At 42.1% G+C, this 25,803-nt stretch overlaps 1 protein-coding gene across 1 annotated transcript in view; it reads right to left on the bottom strand.

The window, feature by feature from the left end:
* GALNT8 (polypeptide N-acetylgalactosaminyltransferase 8) overlaps positions 1–8,484 on the bottom strand; it is a 56,217-nt gene extending 47,733 nt beyond the window's left edge. Inside the window, exons 1-2 of the mRNA XM_008143752.3 lie at positions 8,156–8,484; positions 664–958 (exon numbers count right to left, since the gene is read on the bottom strand). Of these exons, the coding sequence (XP_008141974.1) occupies positions 664–958; positions 8,156–8,366 (506 nt within the window). The 5' untranslated portion in view covers positions 8,367–8,484. The remainder of the gene's footprint in view (positions 1–663; positions 959–8,155) is intronic.
* Between the last annotated feature and the right edge of the window lie 17,319 nt (positions 8,485–25,803).

The following is a 25,803-nucleotide window of genomic DNA, read 5'->3' as shown; positions in this document are numbered from 1 at the left end:
TCAGGGGACCACTTTGTACAGTATATGATTGTCTAACCACTATATTGTATACCTGAAACTAATCTATACTAATAAAAGGGTAATATGCTAATTAGACCGGATGTCCTTCCAGACAAAGTCACAGTGCTGGGGGCCAAGACAGAGGCAGTTTAGGGGTGATCAGGCCGACAGGGGAGGGAAGTTAGGGGGTGATTGGGCTGGCAGGGGGGCAGTTAGGGGCATCAGGCTGGCAGGCAGAGGGGATAAGGGTGATCAGGCAGGCAGGCAGGTGAGCGGTTAGGAGCCAGCGGTCCCGGATTGCGAGAGGGATGTCCGATTGCCAGTTTAGGCCCGATCCCACTGGCAGTTGGACATCCCCCTAGGGGTCCCAGATTGGATAGGGTACAGGCCAGGCTGAGGGACACCCTCCCCCCATGCATGAATTTCATGCACCAGGCCTCTAATACAAAATAATATCTAATGTAAACTGTAATTGAAAAATAAATTAAAAACAACAAGAAGTCTGTTCAGGCAGCCTGCTAGAACTTTCTATGCCCTGAACCCTTCCCCACCAATTTTCCACTCCTCCAACCCACTTTTCAATCCTTGCCTTTTCACTCTCCCAAAGTTCATCCCCCCAAATTAAAGTGAGGTTCCTAGGAAGCCCAACCTTGTACATCCTACCTGGAATGCCGCGTGTCTGGGATGGACCGGTTCAGGGGCAGCAGGTTACTGAGGTAAACATTGTAACCAAACTTCTGGAAGAGGTCCTCGGCCCTTTCCTGCTGGGCCTCAGAGAGATCCTCACCCCATTGCTTGAAAAGCGGTGAGTTTGGGAAGAGTTTCTCTCTGGGTCTGTGTTTCTTTGTCTCGCTTGCCTTGGCTTCCACTGCCTTTTGAACAGGTTGTTCATCTTTCACCCTTTCCAGTGAGTTGTCCACATTTTCTTGTTGCCTCATAGCCAATTTCATACTTTCTTCTGCAAATGAAGGGCAGGGGAGAAAACATTTCAGCCAATCCTTAGCTACCTGGGCACTGCTTTGCATTCAAATTTCACTACAATGTTTTCCTCTCCAAATTCTGAAATTGACCAGCTCTTGTCCCAGAGGATACGATATGTCAAGGAACTTGTCAGAGCTGTGCCAAGCTGTCCCGATGAGGCATGCACTGGAACACACCTCTCCTTTCAGCTCCATCAGAACTTGTCTATCCCAAGTCCCAAGCCTTCACAGTTCCTCCAGGAACTGGCTTCTGAGAAATGTATTGACCATAGCGAACCCTTTTCAGAATAAGGCCTGAGAACCACTTACATCAGAATCATCTATTGGATTATTTTAAAATGCAGATCTACAGGCTTATCCCCAAATCAACTAAATCAGAATCTCAGGGTCAGACAGGGATAGGGAAAGATGCCAGAATCAGCACTTCTTTTTTTTTTCAACCCTCATTTTTCCATTGATTTTAGAAAGAGTGGAAGAGAGAGGGAAAGACAGAGAGAAATATCGATGTGAGAGAACGTCAATTGGTTGCCTTCTGCATGAGCCCTGACCAGGGCCCAGGTCAGAGAAGAGCTGTAGGCTCCAAGGTACGTGCCCTTGACCGGAATAGAACCTGGGACCCTTCAGTCTGCAAGCTGACACTCTATCCACTGAGCCAAACCAGCTAGGGCCAGAATCAGCACTTTTAACAAAATCAATGAGTAATTCTTTTATACAATAAAATGTGAGAAGCACTGCACTACACTATCAGTGGCTACTCCTTCCTAGCTGTATGACCTTGGCCAGGGTCTTTCTCTTCTTGTTGCCATAGATTTACAAAGTACCTCAGAGCATTGCAGTGATAACTATGTGGCTTAATGCCTGTGAAGTGCTTATGACAGAGCCTAGCACACAATAAAGTTTGGCTATTTTCTCTTTTCTCTGGTTTCTCTGTTTCCTCTACTTAGGGGTGGGGGAGAGGTGAGGAAGGATATTGAGAAGAGTGGAAAACTTTTAAAATTTTTATGCTAAGAAATGGGAGTGAGAATTTAATCGTGAAACAGAGTACTGAGGGCCTAGTAGAGGCCTGGCTGAGGCAGGGCCGTGAGTGTGAAGTGGCTCAGTTATGGGAATTTTTCCAGCAGTTGCTCAGCCCTTGGGTGAAGGCACAGCGAAGACTGGCAATTGATTTCACACAATGTTGGGGGGGTCCTTAGGAGGGTGCAATAGAACAAGTATGCAACGGAGTTGTGGATCGTGGCAAAGAAAAGCTGGAGAAATGGTACTGTTACAGAGAACAACTGAGGGAATATGCTGCAGTCATGAACTTGTGATCAGCAAAGGACAGCTTGAATTTGTCATTTCACAGGTGAGCAGTTCTGGATGATGACAAAGTCCAACATACACCGTAGAAGTATGGGAAGGTGGGAAGGAGGTAATGAACTACATAGATGGGAAGGCAGAGCTGTTGAATGGGTCATCCACAGGACATTGCAGTGGCCCAGGGTGATAGCAGGATTTGGGGCAGAGCCAAAGACTGAACCAGGAGCCATGGCAAAGTCTGGAATGAGTGAGGAAACTTGTCAGGGAGGTCAACAGAAGAAATGCTAGAGGGCAGCCAGGTTTACACAATAAGGTAAAGCACTATCATCATAGCTGTCTTTCTGAGATCAGACCAAACCTAGAGCCCATTAATTGTTCCCAAGTTCAATATTGACAATGACACTCCTCAGCATCAAATCCCAAAGTGGTCACCGAGATACTCCACCGTGGGGACCCACTTCGCTCCCACTAATCTTCCCTTAAACCTATACTGCATTCCTACCAGACTGATAGGATCACCTCTAGCCCATGTAGTATATTTTCTTGCAAGTTGAAAGAATCACCCCTTTTTTTTTTTTTATAGTTGCAGCCCAGGGATTACCAGCTCGGCCAGGACACATCTCACTGTGTAAACTGCTTCTGGGCAGATGCAGCCCCAGGCACAGCACGTGGCTTTGTGAGCAGAACATGGGCTGAATTTTAGGGAAACAGGAAAGTCCACAAGTGGGAGGAGGACATGTTTGGAAGGTAGCAAAACTGGGCCCAAGAAGAAAGAGAATCAATTACAGAAGTGCTTAAGGCAAAATAAATTAATTAACTAATTAATTAAATAAGAGGGTCAAAGAAAACTCAGAATGAACAAATAAATATAAATGGAGTGTCTTTCAAAGAAAGCTCATGTGAATACCCTGCATATTTGCTCAGGTAGACAATCAAAGTGAGAGCAGAGATTTTACAATATTCCAAATTAAATAGTATTTTTATTCAAACTCTTCTGTACTAAGCATAGGGGGGTCACAGGGTAGCTTTGAGTTCTCTGTTCCTTTTAACCCCTGTGCTCCTCTTTGGGGATTTTCCTCTCTTATTCATTGCTGCCAGTTGGGCGATTGTTTGGACTGGGAAACCCTAGAGTCAGTTTGAGTACGTAAGTGCAGAGTCCACAGGATGAATACAGTGCCACCAGACCATGTCCAGTTTATACAGAAACTTTCCAGGATCCAAAGGGGCCACACCCAATGTCACCATTGTGCAGAAGCCTTTAAGACGCCCTGGGGAGGTTCCAAAAGATTCATTCAGAGTCATCAAATCCTCTGCTATAGGGATATCATTATCATTAGGTGTTTGCTTTTGTTCTGTATGATAGTTTACATCCGTGTCTAAACATCCTTATTGAGTTATGATATCCTCTGGACTTCCTGGACGCGATGAGCAACCAGGATGCTGCATAATGAACAGACTTCATTTCAGGAAAGAGCCTTTGTGATCTGGAAACAGGGTCCAGAAGACATTTTGAAATTCATCTCAGCCGGTAGGGAGTGCCTGACACCACATCATTCTAAAGTGAATAAAATGTGGGAAGCATCAAGAATAATAAGAAAAGGCCCTAACCGGTTTGGCTCAGTGGATAGAGAGTCGGCCTTCGGACTCAAGGGTCCCAGGTTCGATTCCGGTCAAGGGCATGTACCTTGGTTGCAGGCACATCCCCAGTAGGGCGTGTGCAGGAGGCAGCTGATCGATGTTTCTCTCTCATCGATGTTTTTAACTCTCTATCCCTCACCCTTTCTCTCTCTGTAAAAAAAAAAAAAAAAAAAAAAAAAAAAAAAAAAAAGAATAATAAGAAAAGGAGGAACTGGTCATTGCAGAAGAAAAAGGAAGTACACCGGTGGCTCCAGATGACTTGTGGAGGTATAATGTGTTCCAGCTGCAGGCAGAACTGATATGGGCAGAAACAGAATGTTGGGGAACCAGCTAGAATTATAAGAAATATTAGTCATGCTCTGTTAACCGTGATTGTTTTCTTCTGATTAAAGAAGGCACATTCTAACCTGGCTGGCAGCTGCACTCTGGACCTCGGAACTCACCTGCAAATGCAGCCCTATCCTCCCCATTTGGAGCTGCCTATTATCATGCAAACATTAACAACTTTCTGGTAGAAACCAGAATCACCAGTTCTTTGAAGATCCCCCACCCTTGCATATCACTAAGCCCTTTGAAGATCCCCATCCTTTTGCCTACCTATGGGCCTTTGCAAATCTCCAGCCTGCTTACCTGTTAACTGCCTATTTGGCATACCCTTTGCCTATTTCCCCATGTAATATTTGTCCTTCTACCCCATATAAGCAGCTGGCTTACGGTGGGTGCAGAGCAGAGTTTTGTGGATGACCTGCTGCTCTCCCATGCTGCCGGCAGTGTTGAATAAACGCTCACATATACGTCAACCCTGTTTCTGCCTAATCGGCTCAAGTAGTGACAGGAGGCGCAGGCCCACTGATTGTCTGGTTACAGAACTCCTGCCACTTTAAGGCCCGAGGTGGCTGCGCCCTGGGGTTGGGTGAGCGAGTGGTGGTGTGGGCTAGGTATTCTATCAAGGAATGACAGTGATTGCCCAGGGACACAGGCATCCTCTTGGTGACACTACACTGAGCATATTTGCAAGTCCATGTCCACCCCAGTCAGATGTGCTCAAAGCCAGGGCTTCCAAGAGTGACAATATTATTTGTTTCATTATTCTCTTACCGTGTATCACTCTTCCCTCCACCCCTGTCTGCCTGTCCTCTGTCCTCTTTTTCCAACATTCATTCATTCATTTACTCATCCATTTAATTTCTATGTGCCAGACACAGGAGATTAAGTGGTAAGATATTCTATGCGACATCCCTGAAACCAGCCCCCACGAAACATGCCTTCCAGAAAATTATGCCACAATAAAATATGAAAGAGTCTTATCAGGGAAGATGTAGAAGGTGCTATGGTGCTTTATGACTCCTTTTTTCTATGCCCATCCACATCATTTTCTTCTTTCCTGTCTTGTCTCCACATACCAGGCAGTCCTCGGGTTACGTCAGACTCGACGTACGACGTTTCGGGGTTACGTCGCCATCTCCCATTTATTTATATTAAAAAAAAGTTCCATCATTTCGACGTTTGTACATAGGTGCTTTATGTTTTTTATTATTTATTTACCACAAGCAAAGGTCAGGAATTGTTATCTTTCTTTTAAATCTTTTTTACTGTTTCACTTCGTTACTGCTGTGTATGTGCTCCATGTGAGTGACGTAGGTGCTTCTGTAGGTGGGTTCCGACTTACGGCGAAAACCGCGTTACGTGGTGCTGTAGGAACGGATCTCCGACGTAACCCAAGGACCTACTGTACATTCTTTCATTCCCTTGCTCTAGACCAGTGGTTCTCAACCTTTCTAATGCCGCGACCCTTTAATACAGTTCCTCATGTTGTGGTGACCTCCAACCATAAAACTATTTTCGTTGCTACTTCATAACTGTAATTTTGCTACTGTTATGAATCGTAATGTAAGTATCTGTCGCGACCCACAGGTTGAGAACCGCTAGCAGGGTCGCCTAAGACCATCGGAAAACACAGATATTTACATTACGATTCATAACAGTAGCAAAATTACAGTTATGAAGTAGCAACGAAAATAATTTTATGGTTGGGGGTCACCACAACATGAGGAACTGTATTAAAGGGTCGCAGCATTAGAAAGGTTGAGAACCACTGCTCTAGACTTTTGCTTTTTGCTCCTTTTTTGTCCTCATCTCTTTAGTCCTCTATTGCCCTCTTTTTCTCTCTCTCTTTTCCTGATTTAGTCCTTTACTTTTTATCCTCCCTTCTGTCCTTCCATCTATCCCTCTGCCTCGCCCTGAACCTGGGCAATGTTCAGTTTTTATATTAAAAGACACTTTCTCCACCGCCAGCCCCGACCTGCACACAACCACGCATTTCTGCAGTCATTTCCCTGCTCATACATTCAACCTCCCTTCAGGGGCGCAGGCGTTTGACCCCTGCAATGACAGGGATCAGGGTAAACATGCCTGCTTCCCTCACTGGAGTCAGATGCTGAGACACATAAAATTCATAGGGGTTAGAGTCAGAATCAAAAGCAAGCCTCAGAATTCATGTGAAGAGGTTAAAATGTGGTAGACCTTAAGGGCATTATGTAAAGTGAAATAAGTAAGAAGGAGAAAGACAAATACCATTTAAGTTCACATATATGTCAATCTAAAAGTGGGGCAAACAAGCTCATAGTTACAGAGAACAGATGGATGGTTGTCAGAGGTTGGGGGGAGAGGGGAGGCGGTATGTTGTGAAAGGGGTCAAAAGGTACAAACTTCCATTTATAAAATAAGTTAAGTCCTGAGATGTCTTGTCACATACAGCATGGTGACTACAGCTAATAGCACTGCGCTGTATACTTGAAGTTGCTAAGAGAGTAGACCTTAGAGGATCTCATCACAGGAAAAAAAAAAATTTGTCCTTATGTGTGGTGGCCGGTGTGATCATTCACAGTTAGTACAAGAATTGAATCATTACACTGTACACCTAAAACTAACATAATGTTAAAGGACAATTATACCTCAATAAAAGAAAGAAGTTAATATGTGACACTGCATGGATTTCACAACCGTGGGAAGCTGGCAGGTATCTTCTCATCTTCTCTACTCAAAGACCAGGAGCCTCACTGGGAGAGATAAGTGCTGGCTTCAGGCCTCTCAATCAGCATGTCACATCAGGGTTCCACCTCAGGTCCTCCAACAAGCCCCCATGAGTCCCTGACAGCAGCTCACGGCAAAATGGAAATGAGGCCTTAGCCCAGAGATTGTTACCTCCGTTTGTCAGCCCTGCCACACCAAGTCCTAAGGGCAGGGCTGTGCGGAAGAGTCCTGAGCCTCTCTGGGAGTGTTTGTCTGAGCCTTTTTCCTGCCTGCATGTATGTGCTTGTGATCATGAGTGTGTGCCAGCATACACACACACCACTCACATCATGTGGACGAAAAAGGCCCACATGCTAACTGACTAGCTCAGGGAAGGCCTGCATGGAGGCCTTGCAAACTAAGACACCTAAAGTAACCACAAAGCATGGTCTGAAATTAAAACCTTTCATTAAAAAGCAGTTTATAGTGGGTATTCCTGTCCTAGGCCAGTATCTTCCCCGGCAAAGATCAACTTCAATCTTTCTGAGCCTATTGTCTTTTTACATCTAAGATACCATACCTGTGGAATGTCAGGGTAACTTGTAACTTCCCTTTTTTTTGGACCCTTCAGGGCACAACTAAGGACACCAGGGCAGAAACCACAAATTGTTATTGTGATCGTGTTGTCGACTGTTAACTGTACTGTACCCACCCACCTATGTAAAAGAAGCACATGTCTATCGCTTCGCTTTGTATCCAATCCAGAGGTTTCTCTGCTTTGCTTTCTCCCACTTCCCTAATCTATCACCAATGGATTTCATGTAACCCACTTACGTCTCCTCCTTTGATGAAATTTATACAAGTGAAAAGCCACCATTTTTCAGAGCATTATCTCAATATGCTGAGATTCTTCTTCCCAGCAATTGTTGACAGTTTGGCTCAAATAAACTCACAAAAATCCTTTATAAAGGTTTGAATGTTTTCTTATACTGACAGCTCGGATTCCCACTAATTCTCAACACTTACTGCCCATTTGGAGGCATAGAATTCAATGTCAGATGCTAAAGTGAGCAACTGAGTAAGAGTAAATGAACTCTTACTCATTTTATTCTCCACACCCTTTTCTTCTAAGAGTCCCTAAGTGTGCACGAGCATGTGTGTGTGCGCGCACACACACACACACACACACACACACACCATCCACTCCAAGTGACTTAGAAACTTACTCAGATGCTGCAACTCCGACTCCAGGTGAGAGAGTCTCTTTATCAGTGTCCCGTTCCTCTCAGACAGAGGCAAGTGAAGCTCCTTTCGGACACCACCCAGAATCAACTTTTGTAAAGTCATCTTGGTATAAAATATCAGGACGAGATTGTAGACAACAATGAGAGTCAGTCCGATGCAGAGAATTTTGCAGAGATGTCTCCTGAGCATCATACTTCGACTCTGGTTCTGCCACTCTCTGCGGGGCTGAGTGTCACTGCTCCGGCAAGCTAAGGATCAGAATCAGCTGAGCCTCGTCTCCTGGGTGCAGAGATGACACCCTGCCTGCTGAACCAGATGTTCTCCGACTGGAAAAGCTGGCACAGGCTGCCTGGCTTCTCCCTGCACAGTGTCAGCTGTGGAGTATGTCATGGCAGCCACCCAGTGACTGGCAGGCTCCCTGGGTACACTTTGCACTGTCTCCGAAGTCAAAGTCAACAAACTTGAGGAAAGCTTTCTAAGGTGGAGGTGAGCCGCAGGCGATGGCCCTGCTTCACTGATCCTTGCCCTCTGCTAGCTATCTGCACACAGCTCTGCTCCCTGAGATTCTGATAGTGGGGGAGGGCACGTAATAAGAATAGAGCCACAATTGTGTAATGAGTATTCACCTGACTAACTATAGCTAAGAAGTTTTCTTACAGACCCTGGGAAACTGGAGGGTGTGCTGCAAGGAGAAAAATAGAACTGTAAAGAGATAAGAAACACCTTGGCAACCCGATGGGTCCATTGCTCAGAAAAGAAAATGCACTTTGAGAACAGACAAGGACAGGATAGTTTTGTTTGTTTTTTTAATATATTTTATTGATTTTTTACAGAGAGGAAGGGAGAGGGATAGAGAGTTAGAAACATTGATGAGAGAGAAACATTAATCAGCTGCTTCCTGCACACCCCCCACTGGGGATGTGCCCGCAACCAAGGTACATGCCCTTGACTGGAATCGAACCCGGGACCTTTCAGTCCGCAGGCTGATGCTCTATCCACTGAGCCAAACTAGTTAGGGCATGGATAGTTTTGATTTGGTTGCTGTGCCTGGATCCTGTTGTCCTCTGGGAGTTTGCCTCAGGAATGCTGACCATTCTCTTAAATATCCTGCAAGGAGATAGGGACCACGGACCCTGCAGACACCCCCTCCCTTTCCCCTTGCATGCAGCCTTTATTCCTTATTCCTATGTAACCAGCCAGCTAGTAGGAGATGGGAGAGCAGATTTTTGTGGATGACCTGCTGCTCTATCATACTGCCAGCATTCTTGGAATAAATGCTCATATATGGTTCAACCCTGACTCTGCTTAATCTGCTCAAGTAGTGACAGGCAGCTGGGACCCATTGATTGTCTGGTTTCAGTTCCACCCTGCTCCAGCTTCCACTAACTCTTCGGCTCCCACACCTCATACTCACTATATGTTTTGGACAAATCATTTAATTACCATCATTATAGATTAAACACTTGAAATTGTTCCCCAGAGCCAAAAGTTTAAAGTTCTAAGTCTAGTGTTGGGTCCCTCCAGAATCTTATCTCTCACTGTGTCCCAGCTTCTGGCACTCCTTACTAGGTCTCCAAATCAATAAGAGTTGGGGCAGACATTTAGATTAAAGTACAGAGATGTGACTTTAGAAAAAGCAGGTAGAACAAAACATAATAATAAAATGTTAGAGTTTTTTATATCTGTTTTCCCATGCCCTCACCTACTAATCAGAGTCAAAATAAATTTAAAATGTATGCTTATGTCTATTTAACACTTGAAATGGAGTAGACCATTTATCTCCATTTCTCCCCACTGAAGGCAACTAAAAACTCTGGGTTCTAGAAATAAAACAAACATGAAGACTGAAAGGTGGAGAAAGGGGCTATGGGAACAACATAGTGGTGAGTTCCCTGCGTTTTCTTTTAGCCTAATATATCCTAGACTGAATGCTGAGTAAGTTGCCACACTATAAATGCCAACAGGAAAAGACAATAAAAGCCCCAAAGAAAATCCTGTTCTCTCTAGACAAAGGAACAGGACAGGGGCAGCCTAGCAAGATGGAAAACATGCAGACAATAACTGCTGTACTCCAGCCAAATACCACTTAAAAACCTGTTACACCACACCCATCCCATCCCATGTGGGAAGTCTCGACTACCACCCTCTCCCCCAGCTAGGACAAGGTGCCCCTTCCTTCATCCCCTCTAGGATGGTGGCCTAAGAAGGAACCATAATTGTTATCCATGCCCCCCAGGATGTCAGTAAGGAAACAGTAATGAAGTGGCCCTTCCTCCCTTAGCCAGTTGGTGTCAGCAGAGGCCTAGTGGGGAACCTGAACTTCCTTCCCCACAAGCAGAAATTGTACTTCCTCCTACCCTCAGGTGTCGATAGAGGCAAAGTGGGAAACCTTGACTTCCACTCCCACCTGACAGCAACAAGGTGGCATCTCCATTTCCCCACCAAACAGTGTCAGGGAGTCCTGCTAAAACAGAAGATTTAATTAAGATACAGAGTCTCACAACATAATGCTCAGAAGGTCGAGGATGCAATAATAAATAACCTGATATACCTAGAACCAGGAAAATCTCAACTTGAATGATACCAATACCAATATGACAAAGATGTTGGAATTATCTAATGAGAATAGCAAAGCAGCCATCATTAAAAAAATAAAAAAATAAAAAGCTTCAATAAGCAGTTATCAACATACTTGGAACAAATGAAAAAAAAATGTCTCAGCAAAGAAATATAAAGTCTAAGGAAATAAAATAGAAAACATAAAAAGGAACCAAATGAACATTTTATAATTGAAAATACAATAAATAAAATTTTAAAATCACTGGAAAAGCTTCAAAGGCAAAATGAAAGAGATAGAGAAAAGAATCAGGGAACTTGATTAGAAAACAGAAAGGACAGTAGAAATTATCAACCTGAACAACAGAGCAAGTATAGATTAACCTCAAGAACTTGAGAATATAGTAAAAGATTTAGTGTTTCATCAGTGTCTCAGAGGGAAAGGAGAAATGTGAGGCTAAACAAGAAATTGAAGAAATAAGTTGGCAAGAGACATAAATCTACAGATTCAAAATGCAAGTGACCAGCTGGTAGCTATGATGTGCACTGACCACCAGGGGCAGACACTCAACGCAAGAGCAGAAACCACAGGCATGGAAACATGGAACAGACTGATGAATCTCAGAGAGAAGCGGGGAGGCGGACGGGGGAAAGAGATTAACCAAAGATCTTATGTGCATACTACAGGCTGGGTGCACAGATTCGTGCACCATTGGGGTCCCTCAGCCTGGCCTGCGGGGATCAGGCTGAAAACAACTCTTGGCCTGGCCTGTGGGGATGAGGCCAAGACTGGCTCTCTGACATCCCCTGAGGGGTCCCGGATTGCAAGAGGGTGCAGGCCAGGCCTAGGGACCCCACCGATGAATTAATCCATGCACCGGGCCTCTAGTAGAAAAATAACAGACAGCAAGAGCATAAAAATAACCCAAGCAAGCAAACAAACAAAAATAATTCTAATTTATTTGTCTCTGTCCTCTGCTTTCCCTTCAGATTTCTGACCAGAAATCACAGAGACCAGAAGGAAATACTACAACATTTCCAAGTGCTAAAAAAAAGGTCAACCCAGAGTCCTCTGTCCAACAAAAATATCCCTCAGTAATGAAGGAAATCAAGCCATTCTCAGACAAAAGAAAATTAAGAGCATTTGTTGTAGACCTACTCTAAAAGAAAGCCTACAGAAGGCGACCAAGGAGACAGAACTAAACCTCACATCACCCTGCTTGGCCCCAGAGGATGGCTGGTTAGCCAGAGACGGGTAAGATTCCTCAGGGAAGGAACAACCTAAGACAGGCACAGTCGCAGAGGGGCCATCAGGAGAGAACTTGGGGGTCAACAGAGGTGGGGCACAGACCTTCACCCCCCCAAGTTTGCAGGGGCCTGAACCCTCACCCCTGCTGAGGGAGGTCTCCTGCCCCCATGGCTGCTTTGCTTCCCATGCCCAGCTCAAATCCGGACCCAGGTAACAGAGACTTGGCCGACAGCAGATGCCCTCTCACTGCAACAAGACTTGATGCAGATGTCTTGCACCCATGATGCGGGGAACTGGGGTCTTTGATTTCTAAATCCAGCCTAGCACCAGGAATGCTCAGGGCCTACTCAAGAAGGCAAATAATCCTCTCCACTAATATTTACAGGGTAAAATAAGATGGTTGTTAGAGTATTAAATTTGACAGTAAAATAGTAGTCAAGTTTTCAGACTAATTTAAATTGGCCAATCGAAATAAGCGAATATTCTAGAAAAATCAATTGTACTGGACAAAAAAGCTGTTCCTAAAGTGTTAACTAAAATTTTTATTGGTAGTTCATCTCATGGTAAAATTGCATAAAATGCAATGAACCTAAAGCAGTCACATTTTAGTGCAAAAAAGTAAAATTTAACCTTTTGCACTCGGATGTCTAGTGTGACTCGACACGGTTAGCATCAGTAGCAGCTCTTTTTATACTCTTTGAATGTATCAATAATTTGAAATATAAAAAAATCTAAATAAATAAGTTTGTATGAAAAGAAACTCCAGTTTTTTATTTTACTGCCGTGCTTTGTAAAATCTGGGGTATTTAAAAATTTAAATCCTGAGTAGAATAAAGGAATCAAGAAAAAAGCAAGCGAGTGCAAAGGGTTAAAGCTATCAAGATTACAGCATAAAATTTCCAAAAGCCTCCTAATATTTAAACTAAAAAAGGGGGGATAGTAGAAGAATATCATGTAAGGAAAAATATCTTGTAAATAAATTATATCTAGAAAATTTTTACTTTAGAAAATTAACTTTCATTTGTATGCTAACAGCAAGACACCCAGGTAAAACATACATGGTGTCAAAACAAGCCAAAGGAAAATCGTTTGGGAAAAAAAGTGAAAAAGGATCGCAAGTCAAATTTATAGAAAATATTCCTTTATTAACTTTTGGTCGAGAATATGTTTTTATATTTTCAGAAAACAACTCCGAGACCATGTGGATTCCTGCAACAGAGAGGAATTGACAGGAGTGCTCCAGCCATGAAGACAGAAGAGAAACAGTCCAGAGATGGAAGATGCTGACGATGCCTTGCCATACTAACAGTCAGCAGATGTGCATCACTGCAGATTGCCCAGGACCAAACCAGAGAGGGTCGGACCTGCATTACCACCATTTGTACACCATCCAGAACTGAAATATCATTGCTGTTATGTACACATAAAGAACTGTTGGACATAGAAATTGGGACTCAAAAAAACTGTTGGCCCAGAAAGAAACTCACTATAGACTGATTCATTTGCCTCTCAGCATAACCATTATTGCTTGTCTCATTTTCGGTTCCTATAAGTGTATTCCTAGTATCACATGAGCTCACTCATCTAGGGGAAATGATGAACAACATAGACTGAAGAACAAGAACAGCATCGATCAGACTGTCATACCTCAGAGGGAAGGTAGGGGAGGGTGGGGATAAGGGAGAAAGATCAACCAAAGGACATGTGTGCTTGCATATGAGCCTAACCCAGTGATGGGCAACCTTTTGAACTTGGTGTGTCAAACTTCGCCAAAAAACTGAGCATAACTCGAGTAGTGTGTCTCTTTGAGGAAAAAACATTATTTCACAAATGTTTCATCCTCGGCATGCGGCCGCCTCAGAATTGAACCTGGAACCTTTCAGTGCTGACACGTGTGTCATAGGTTCGCCATCACTGGCCTAACCAGTGATCATTGACAACAGGGGGGTGGGGGCATGCATGTGGAGGGGTTTGGGATTGGAATGGGGGGGTTGAGGACAAATATGTGATACCTTAATCAATAAAGTAATTTAAAAAATAAATAAATAAAAGAAAGCCTACAAAAAATTTTCAAAATGAACAAATGACAAAAGAAGGAATCTTGGAACATCCTATCTAATAAAAGAGTAATATGTAAATTAACCATTACCCCATTACACCCACAAGCCATGCCCACCAGCCACGCCCACCAGCCAATCAGGAGAAAATATGCAAATAAACCCAACCAAGATGGCTACGGCTGCAAAGAGCAGGCTTGGGTTTCCCTGGCAATGGAGGAAGCCAAGCTTTCTGCCTGCCCTTGCCGGCCTAGGCCTCCACTCAAGGCTACAAAGTTTCGATGATAGAAGATACATAAATCCAAACAAATCACAGCAGCCATGGAGCTGGAAAGAGCAGGAGGCTAGTGTTGCCCCCAGCGATGGAGGAAGCCAAGCATTCCACACACCCTGGCTGGCCCAGGCCTCCACTTAAGGCTACAAAGTTTCAATTATAGAAGATACATAAATCCCAACAGAAATGGCTGCTGCCACGAAGCAAGCAGAAGGCTTGGCTCTGCTCCAGGCTACAAAGTTTCAATTATAGAAGATAAATAAACCCCAGATACCAGGGCCTACACTTGGGTCACCAGGGGGCATGGCCAGCCTGCAAACCACCACAGGCCCCTCGCCCAGGCTGCCCCACGCCCCAAGGGAACCTCCACCCTGATCCGGGACATCCTTCAGGGCAAACCAGCCGGCCCCCACCCGTGCACCAGGCCTTTATCCTATCTAATAAAAGACTAATATGCAGATTGACCATCACTCCAACGCACAAGATGGCTGCCCCCATGTAGTCAAAGATGGCTGCCTTCATGTGGACACAAGATGGCCACCACAAGATGGCCAGAGGGGAGGGCAGTTGGGAGGGACTAAGCCTGCAAGGGAGGACAGTTGGGGGCAATCAAGCCTGCAGGGGAGGGCAGTTAGGGGTGACCAAGCCGGCAGAGGAGGGAAGTTGGGGGCGACCAGGCCTGCAGGGAAAGGCAGTTGGGGGGGACCAGGCCTGCAGGGAAGGGCAGTTAGGGGCAATTGGGCTGGCAGGGGAGCAGTTAGGCATCAATCAGGCTGGCAGGGGAGTGTTTAGGGGGTGATCAGGCTGGGAGGAAGAAGCGGTTAGGGGCAATCAGGAAGGCAGGCAGGCGAACAGTTGGGAGCCAGCAGTCCTAGATTGTGAGAGGGATGTCCGACTGCCCATTTAGGCTCGATCCTACCTGGATTGGGCCTAAACGGGCTTTTGGACATCCATCAAGGGGTCCCAGATTGGAGAGGGTGCAGGCTGGGCTGAGGGACAACTCTCCCCTCCCCATACATGAATTTTGTGCACCAGGCCTCTAGTCCAGAAATGGAGAACAATAGAAAAGGTAAAATTCTGACTAAATAAGAAGACTTTCCTTTTCCTTTTGAGTTTTCTAAATTATGTTTGATAGTTGACACAAAAATCACAACACTGTCTGATATGGTTCTCAAAGTATGTAGTTAAATAATTTATAATGCATTGATGGCTAGCTAAATTATGGTACCTCCACTCTGTAGAATATTATGGGCAGCAAGGAGAGACTGTTGGAGAAAGAGTGAACATAGAGTAAGATGGTGATTCTGTTACTGGTAGCCAGATAAACTACGGAAAGTTATTTCACCTCAACCTCATTTTCTTTATCGGCAAAATGGGAATATATAACACTCTCCTTTACTGAGTTGTTGTGAAGTTTAAAGGAGAAACTTTTGTAAAGGGTGTCATGTTTGATAAAAATTCTATATTATCATTTATGTTGTTTCTGTTAAAAAGGTTTTGAAGGTCATATTACAACATGAAGAGCTTCTTATAAGAAAATGCTAAGTAAATTGTGCAGGTAGCCCGAGCTTCTTAAATGGGTCTAATTAGCATCCTAGTGACATAGTGACAGCCCAAATTTATTTGACCCTTCTATGTCTGCTGTTATAGGATTCTAAGCCTCTGCAAAGACTCCTTACACATTTCTGAAAAATCCCCTGTGGGGTCTCAGAAGTAGGGCAACCAGGCTTCATGCAGCATCTTACCCTTTTCCTCCTTACCTCCACCAGCAGGTGGTCTCTCCAAACACAGCAAACTCTTACAGCCCACCCTGCTCCTTCTGTGGAATTCCCAGGCTCCTGTTTCTGAGGATGTACTCACAGGCCTCTTAGAGGTGCCAAAGACTGGGAGATATCCTGTGCTGGGAGGAAACAGTTGGGGGTAGTGAACATCAAAGCCAATCTATCTTGTATCCAATTGCCTTTAAAAGTTTGTAGTGAAAATAACTCCATTTCTAACCACAGACAGCCTTTTTTTCTCCCTAGGACACAAATTCAATGTGTAATGGGAGTAATGTTGAGTCAGAGATAATCCAGATGTCACTATCACACCTAGACAGAATCACTTCTCCCTCAGATGAGGACTGTGCAATTGTACACATTTGTCTACCTGACACCTTTCCTTAGCACGAGTTCTTTCCCAGGAGGCATCTCATCTTTAGCAGACTCCTGGTAACCTACTCTACCACTTTGCTAGATGGGTCCAGAAATGGCTAAACCTAACAATGAGCATAGCTTAGAATCCAGGTGGGAACTGCCCCCTATCCCAATACATGACATTGACTACAGCAATGTTTGAAAGAAAACCAGTACCCATTGCCCACATTCTCCAATGCAAGGGACCAATGTATCTTAGAGAAATGATTGATTCTGGAACAGGAAAAATACAAGATGAACCTGAAGCATCTTGTAATAGCAGAAAGTAAGGAAATGATCAGAAAAAGAAAACTAAGACAAGAAAACTAAACAGAAGTACAAGAAAAAAGACTGGAAGGAAATATGCTGAAATGATAAGAATGGTTGTATTAAGATTTCATTATTCTCTTAATACAAATGTGTAAATTAGCAGTACAGGCATTTAATTTACTTTTTCTACTTTTTATTTATTTGTTGATATGGTCTTAACAGCTTCATAATGGGAAACATTAGCAAATTAATGATAATTTTTTTTAGATTAGAAATCATGATTTTATTTTTTATTTCTATCTTTGCTTTCATTTTGTGATTTTTTAAATTTTATTGATTTTTTACAGAGAGAAAGAGAGAGGGATAGAGTGTTAGAAACATCAATGAGAGAGAAACATCCATCAGCTGCTTCCTGCACACCTCCTACTGGGGATGTGCCCGCAACCAACGTACATGACTTGACAGGAATCGAACCTGGGACCTTTCAGTCCACAGGCCGCTGCTCTATCCACTGAGCAAAACTGGCCAGGGCAATTTTTAAAAATTTTTTTAAAAGTATTACATATGTCTCCTTTTCCCCTGATTGACCGCTCCCGCCCACCACCACCCTTAACCCCCAGGACAAGCCCCCACTACTCCATTGTCCATGTCCATTGGTTATGCTAATATGCATGCATACAAGTCCTTTGGTTGATCTCTCGCCCTCCCCCCCCCCCCCCCCCCCCGCACCCTTTCCCTGCCTTCTCTCTGAGGTTGGAGGTCTGTTCAGTGTTTCTTTGTCTCTGGATCTGTTTTTGTTCATCAGTATAAGTTGTTCATTATATCCCATATATGAGTGAGATCATGTGATATTTATCTTTCTCTGACTGACTTATTTCACTTAGCATAATGCTCTCCAGGTCCATCCATGCTGTTGCAAATGGTAGGAGTTCCTTCCTTTTTATAGCAGCGTAGTAATCCATTTTTTAGATGTACCACCATATTTTAATCCACTCATCTGCTGATGGGCACTTTGGCTGTTTCCAAATCTTAGCTATTGTAAATTGTGCTGCTATGACCATAGGGATGCATATGTCCTTTCTGATTGGTGTTTCTGGTTTCTTGGAATATATTCCCAGAAGTGGGATTACTGGGTCAAATGGGAGTTCCATTTTTAATTTTTTGAGGAATCTCCATACTGTTTTCCATAGTGGCTGCACCACTCTGCATTCCCACCAGCAGTGCACGAGGGTACCTTTTTCTCCACATCCTCCCTAGCACTTGTCCTTTGTTGATTTGTTGATGATAGCCATTCTGACAGGTGTGATATGGTACCTCATTATAGTTTTGATTTGCATCTCTCAAATGATTAGTGACTTTGAGCATGTTTTCATATGTCTCTCGGCCTCCTGTATGTCCTCTTTTGAAAAGTGTCTATTTAGGTCCTTTGCCTATTTTTTTTTTTATTGGATTGTTTATCTTCCTTTTGTTAAGATGTATGAGTTACCTGTAAATTTTGGAGATTAAACCCTTATCTGAGATAACATTGGCAAATATGTTCTCCCACACAGTGGGCTTTCTTGTCATTTTGTTGATTTTTTTTTTCTGTGCAGAAGTTTTTTTTATTTTGATGTAGTCCCATTTGTTTATTTTCTCCTTAGTTTCCAATGCCCTAGGAGCTGTATCAGTAAAGATATTGCTACGACATATGTCTGACATTTTGCTGCCTATGGAATCTTCTAAGATTTTTATGGTTTCCTGTCTTATGTTTAAGCCCTTTAACTATTTTGAATTTATTTTTGTGTATGGTTTACTACTAAGTTGGTGATCTAGTTTCATTTTTTTGCATGTATCTGTCCAATTTTCCCAACACCATTTATTGAAGAGACTGTCTTGACTCCATTGTATGCTCTTTCCTCCTTTATCAAATATTAATTGAGCATAATGGCTAGGGTCGATTTCTGGGTTCTCTGTTTGGTTCCATTGGTCTATGTCTGTTCTTGTGCCAGTACCAGGTAGTTTTGAGAACAGTGGCTTTGTAATATAGCTTGATAGCTGGTATTATGATCCCTCCAACTTTGTTCTTTCTCAGGACTGCTGTGGCTATTCAGGATCTTTTTTTATTCCATATGAATTTTTGGAGAGTTTGTTCTAGGTCTGCAAAATATGCCGTTGGTATTTTAATGGGATTTGCATTGAATCTATAAATTGCTTTGGATAGTATGGACATTTTAATGATGTTGATTCTTCCAATGGATAAACATGGTATGTTCTTCCATTTGTTTATGTCTTCCTCTATATCTTTTTTTCAACATCCTATAGTTTTCTGAGTACAGGTTTTTTACCTCCTTAGTTAAGTTTATTCCTAGGTATCTTAATTTTTTGGTGAAATAGTAAATGGGATTGGTTTTTTAGTTTCTCTTTTGTGAGTTCATTATTGGTGTATAAAAAAAGCTATAGATTTCTGGATGTTTTGTATCCTGCTACATTGCCAAATTCATTTATTAAGTCTAGTAGTTTTTTTTATGGAGTCTTTAGGGTTTTCTATGTACAATATCATGTAATCTGCGAATGACAGTTTTACTTCTTCTATTCCAGTTTAGATGCCTTTTATTTCTTCTTCTTGTCTGATCATGATGGCTAGCACTTCCAGTGCTATGTTGAATGGGAATAGTGAAAGTGGGCATCCCTGTCTTGTTCCTGTTCTTAGGGAAAATGGTTTTAGTTTGTGCCCATTGAGTATGATGTAGGCTGTAGGTTTGTCATATAAGGCTTTTATTATGTTGAGGTATGATCCATCTATTCCCACTTTGCTGAGGATTTTTATCAAGAAAGCGTGTTGGATTTTGTCAAATGCTTTTTCTGCATCAATTGATATGATTATGTGATTTTTGTCTCTCAATTTGTTTATATGATGTATCATTTATTGATTTGCAGATATTGTACCATTCTTGCACCCCTGGAATAAATCCCACTTGATCATGGTGTATGGTCTTTCTAATGTAATACTGGATCTGATTTACTAGAATTTTGTTGAGGATTTTAGCATCTATCTTCATCAGGGATAGTGGCCTGTATTTCGCTTTCTTTGTGGTGTTTTTATCTGGTTTTGGAATTAGGGTAATGCTGGCTTCATAGAAAGAACTTGGAAGTGTGCCTTCCTCTTGAATTTTTTGGAATAGTCTGAGGAGGATAGGTTTTAATTCTTCTTTGAATGTTTGGTGGAATTCCCCTGTAAAGCCATCTGGACCACGGCTTTTGTTTGCTGGAAGATTTTTTATTACTGCTTCAATTTCATCAGTAGTTATCGGCCTATTCAGGTTTTTTTGTTCTTCCTGATTGAGTTTTGGGAGCTTGTCCATTTCATCTAGGTTGTCCAGTTTGTTGGAATAGAGTTGTTTGTAGTATTTTTTACAATCCTTTATATTTCTATGGGGTCTGTTGTTACTTCACCTCTTTCATTTCTGATTTTGTTTATTTGGGTCCTCTCTCTTTGTTTCTTGGTGAGCCTGGCTAGAGGTTGATCAATCTTGTTTATTCTTTCTTAAGAACCAGTTCTTGGTTTTATTGATCATTTGTATTGGTTTTTTTGGTCTCTATGTCATTTATTTCTGCTCTGATCTTTATTATTTCCTTAAATTAATGATAATTTAAAGTAGAGTCACCATCTGAAACTGGAGGCTATGGGAGAAAAGTTGTGAAAGAGGACTCTGAAGTGTCTAGCTTCTGCTTGGCAGTGCCCAGAATACAGGGAGAGAACAAAGGGGAAGAGTAGATATGGGGGAGGGGGAATAATTAGGTAAAGGAAACATAGGTTTCACTTGAAAAGCCTCTGCAAGATCACTTACCCTTTGAGACAGCATGGAAGGACCTGGAGAGTATTGTGCTGAGCAAAATAAGCCAATCAGAGAAAGATAAGCATCACATGATCTCACTCAATAAACAAAATAAACTGATGAACAAAATAGATCTAGAGACATAGAAACAGACTGTCGAATCCCTCAGAGGGAATGCAGGGGTGGGTGGGTGGGAAGAGATCAACCAAAGGACTTGAATGCATATATGCATAATCCATGGACACAAAATAGAGGGGTGTACCCAGCCCCTGCTTGGGTCAGTGCGGGGTGAAAAGGGGACATATAATACTTTCAACAATAAACATTTAAAAAAAGAAAATGGAAATTTGGCTCTGAAGCTCTAGGGAGAAATCAAGGGCAAAAAATTTTCTCAGAGGAAATGAAAAAAGCTTTTGAGAATTGAAGTGGATTGTAATTAAACATAGCAATAGAATATTCAAGTATGGACAATTTTATGTTTATAGTGTCTTAAAATCATATTGGAGGAAAATGGTGATTCAATATGAATAATATCTATTTTTTCTCTCCCTTAGCATAAAACCTCTAGCCAGTCAGTAAATATTTCAAAATGAAATACTTTTGTTGGTCATAATGCTGACTTTTTTTGGGGGGGACTCCTCCCTGACTCATATATTATCTCTAAAATTACTGCTCATTCTATGCTCAGGTGGGGGTAATAGGTTCTCAAGAGATTAAACTTCTCTTACTAAATCAGTTACAAATATCTGTAATTGCAGAAGATGCATTCATTTGACAAATAATAGAGTTGATAATAATGACTGAGAAAAGCTTATTTGTAGATTATGAGTATGTGTTGGAGGAAAAAAAGAAAACAAATATATGTAAGCACTTCTATGGGACATCCAGTGTTAGTCATTGTGTACATGTGATTTCATTTGGTCTTCATAACCACCCTGTGATATTGGGATCATGATCCCCTTTCACAGATAAATAATCTGAGGGTCAGAGATTGAGTAATATTTACCAGGCTATATTCTTTTCAATGTTTGAATTATAGTTCTTCATACTATAGTTTTTGGGGGTTTGTAGGGAGCGGTTATAGGGTTAAGCCTCAGACTGACCTGCTGGCAAAGCCACAAACAAGTCCCAGCTTAGTGTTATGGGGTCGAACCCTGGAGCCAAAATAAGACCACCGGAGGCTGCTGATTGATTTAAAAAACAGGCAAGGATTTATTGAACTGGCCAGGACGGCCGCAAGATCACCACACGCAGGTGGAGTCCACACGACCGTGCCTTTTCAGGTCTAGCCAGACTTTTTAAAGGTCCAAACCACAAAAATTTTCCTTTGTTCTAAATTCTAAATGCTGGGAACAGCCTGGGGGGGGGGGGGCGGTGTCCCAGCCTCTGCTGGACATTATTGGAATGTGTCCCTATCTAGCAAAAGCAGGTTTTACAGAAGCAGACCCAAGCGGAGTCAGTAATCTCTAAAGGTTATCTACAGTTTCTACTCCTGGAGCTACTGAGTCAGTGGGAATCAATCTCCTGTAGTCCTGGTCCACAGGCACAGGAAAATTACCTGTGAGTCTCCGGGTCTCAGTCTGGAAGCTGAGGTAACTACCCTATTGTTTAAGCAAGTAAATGAGTGTAGAAGCTAGGATAGCAGGGTTAAAATTCAAACAGCAGTTTTTACCTGAGATGAATATTCTTCAGGTCTTATTTCACTTAGAGGGCACAGACCTCTTAGCATAATTAAGCTTGATCTTGTGACTACTCCCTAGATCTTTCCTGGGTAGCTAATGGGCTGTGGGAGGTGCAGCAAGTGCTGCAAAAACAAGTGAAACTCACAAGAACATGTAACTATGGTGACCACTACCTTGTTTCCTCTGACTATAAAATAAAACATCAGCTTGCCATCTGGATCTGTTCTGTGGCCTCAGCCAGGCACAGAAGATTCACCTAGACCCAGCTTATTCTCTTTGTCTGTCTTTTCTTCATCCTTCACCGGTCCTCCCTCAGGCTCGCTGAACCCTTGGCTGTGCTGGCGTGGCACAGGGGTTAGTACAGATAACCTGCAGATAGTTTTCTTTTTGCATATATATTCATTTTCTAATGTCCTTTCTAACCTCCTGGATTGGTTGCCTATACATTTATCTTTGTGCTGAAGTCTATATATGACAAAGATACAAGTGTCCCAAGACAACATTTTTCTTTTCCTCCAGTTGCTCAGCCAGGAGTGGGAATATAAAATAGTTTGACCCAGGAAGTAATCATAAAGTAAGATTGCTGAGTAAGAAAACATTGAGGTATAACTGACTTTCCCACCAATAATCAACAGGCTTAAACAAATCTCTCCCACCACAGAAGAAAAAGAATCATACTGCATAATTGGAGAGCATCATGAAAACTTACGCATTTGTACATAATTAAGAGTACAAGTTAGAGCCAATGAGTAGTCAATACAATGGTTAAAGAGTTAACTTTGAGAAATGGCAAAGTAATAAAATTCTTTGCAACTGATTCATTAGCCCCAAATACCTACCAAAAATAAAAAATAAAAAAATGAAATGGACCAAGGGAAAAAATAGCCTGGAAAATAGACCAATATAGATTGCAGAACAAGGCAACATGAGAAGAGGAGAACTGAGACTAGAACCAAAATATGGGTTTTGTGTGTTTTTTAACCACACCTGGTTGTGATTTTTATCATTGACCTAGCATGGAAGTCTTGGTCATTACCATCAAAACTAGAGTAAACACAATTTTTATACAGCCCACACTTGTCCATATAATTGAATTTTATAAGCCTTTATACTCAGCTCTGTGGGAAGCCATCCATTGTCAATGCTGTAATGAGAGTGCATGAAGGCTGATGAACCTTGAGCTTTAACAGGGCTAAAAGCTATGCACCGATTGTTCTGTGTTGAGATGGTGATGGCTCGAAGCAATTTCCTGACCTAATAGCCTCAAAGTAAATCTTTACTGACCTTTGAGACTGTCTGTTTGCTACCTTTTTGCTGTGCTTTACTGAGGGCAAGATGTGTATCTAAAAGTGAATAAAAAGCAGACCAGCCAGAAGTCGGTGTGCCTCTCTAAGAGAGAGGTTTCCACCTGGCCCCCCATGCCTTCTAAATTCATATTTCTTGTATAGCATTTTCATTTCTCTGTGGCCCCTTCTTCAGATCCTGATCCCTAGCTGTAAAAGGTTTTGGCACAGCTCTTCTAATGTTATCTGATGGATAATAATTTAAAGCTCTACCTTGTTTACCATCTGCCACCTGCCTGCCAACAGGTTAGTTTCCATTTCATTTAAGCATTCCAGTGAGACTTTAAATAATTCAAGCTGAAACTATCAGTTTGAAAGAAAATTGTAAGAAGCACTTAGGAAAAGATACTCTGGAATTGTAGGCAAGTAAAGATTAGTTTGACAAGTTTGAGAGAGGACACTTTGACCTTGTATAAAATTTGCTGAAAAATCTGCTGATATCAGATGAAAACATACCACAATATTTTAAAACATTTTTTGAATCAACTTCTGCTTCTACCTATGTTGGAGCAATCAAAATCAAATTTGCTCTCCTGCCAAAAAAAAACCCACAAAAAATCCACAAAAACAACGCACTACAAACAGAACAAAATATATGAGACAACTGTTTTCAGGCAATGGGAAACAGAAGACTGTGGTCCCTGAGAGAAGAGAAATATTTACTCCATCTCTTTACCTGGGGACAATTTAACAATCATGGCCTGGAATAGTGAACCACAGAGCACAAATAGTCCTACTGAGCTGGTGAGTCAGACAGCAGACCTTGGGAGCTGCTAAAGCATCTGGAAATTTCAGTGCAGGGTACCAAAGTTATAATAGCTACATGAGGGGGCCCCCTATTTCTGGGGACTCCCTCCAGCTTCCCAGACAAGCAATAGGTTGAATGGGCCCAGGGAGAAACTCAACAAGGTCTAGCTTAGAGCTACTGCTCCAGAGCTGGGAGCACAACAGAGTTATCAGAGGTCACACAGTCTTGGGGAACACAGGAGTTCTGGCTGAGTCATAACAGAGATCTACACTGAACACCTTGCATATTTTGCTATGACACAAGGAAGACCACTCCTTAAGAGTAACAGCCATGCCCTACGATAAGGGCCACTCTAAACCTACTCTAACAAAGCCTAAAAGCAAGTCTCAACAGCACCCAAATGAGTAACAACCAGAACAAAACTCAACACTCTTTAAAGAAATGCAACATAGCCCTAGCTGGTTTGGCTCAGTGGTAGAGCGCCGGCCTATCAACTGAAAGGTCCCAGGTTTGATTCCATTCAAGGGCACATGTCCAGGTTGTGGACTCGATCCCCAGTGGGGGGCTTTCAGGGAGCAGCCAATCAATGATTCTCTCTCATCATTTATGTTTCTATTTCTCTCTCCCTCTTCCTTCCTCTCTGAAACCAATAAAAATATTTTTTAAAAAATTAAATATAGGAATGCAACATAAACCAGATGGTTTACAAGGATTCATTCAGAATGTCAAGGATACAATCACAAATTATTGGACATTTAAAGAGGCAGAAAAATGTAACCGATGAACCAAAAAAAAAAAAAGTAGTCAATAGAAACTGGCCAGAAGATGATTCAGATGTGGTAATTAAATAATTTTAAAATGCCTGTTATAAAAATGTTCAAAGATTTAAAGAAAAAGATGGACTTAATGAATGCAGAAAGGGAGAAATCCCAAGGAAAAAGTAGACACTCTAAAATTAAAGAACCAAATGGGAATTCTGAAACTGAAATTTACAGTATCTGAAATTAAAGATTCACTGGATAAACTTAGCAGCAGATTGGCAATTTTAGATAAAAGGGTCATGAATTTCAAGATGTATCAATAGAAATTATCCATTGTGAAAAAAAGAGAGGAGAAAATTATTTTTAATTTTCATTGAGGGGTGAGGAGAGGTAAAAGAGGGTATAGGGGGATAAATGGTGATGAAAGGAGACTTGAATTGGGATGGTGAACACAATACAATATACAGATAATGTATTACAGAATTTTACACCTGAAACCTATATAATTTTATTAACCAATGTAACCACAGTAAATTCAATTTGAAAATTTAAAAAACATAGCATCAGTGATTTGTGGAACAATATTAAGTGGTCTAGCCCTATCCAGTTTTCTCAGTGGTTAGAGCATCAGCCTGAAGACTGAAGAGTTGAGGGTTTGATTCTGCTCAAGGGCACATACCTTGGTTTCTGGCTTGATCCC

The sequence above is a fragment of the Eptesicus fuscus genome, chromosome 7 (genome assembly GCF_027574615.1).
Source record: "Eptesicus fuscus isolate TK198812 chromosome 7, DD_ASM_mEF_20220401, whole genome shotgun sequence".
Classification (NCBI taxonomy): Eukaryota; Metazoa; Chordata; class Mammalia; order Chiroptera; family Vespertilionidae; genus Eptesicus; species Eptesicus fuscus.
The sequence above is the reverse complement of the archived record's forward strand: the minus strand, read 5'-3'. Positions and strand labels throughout refer to the sequence as shown.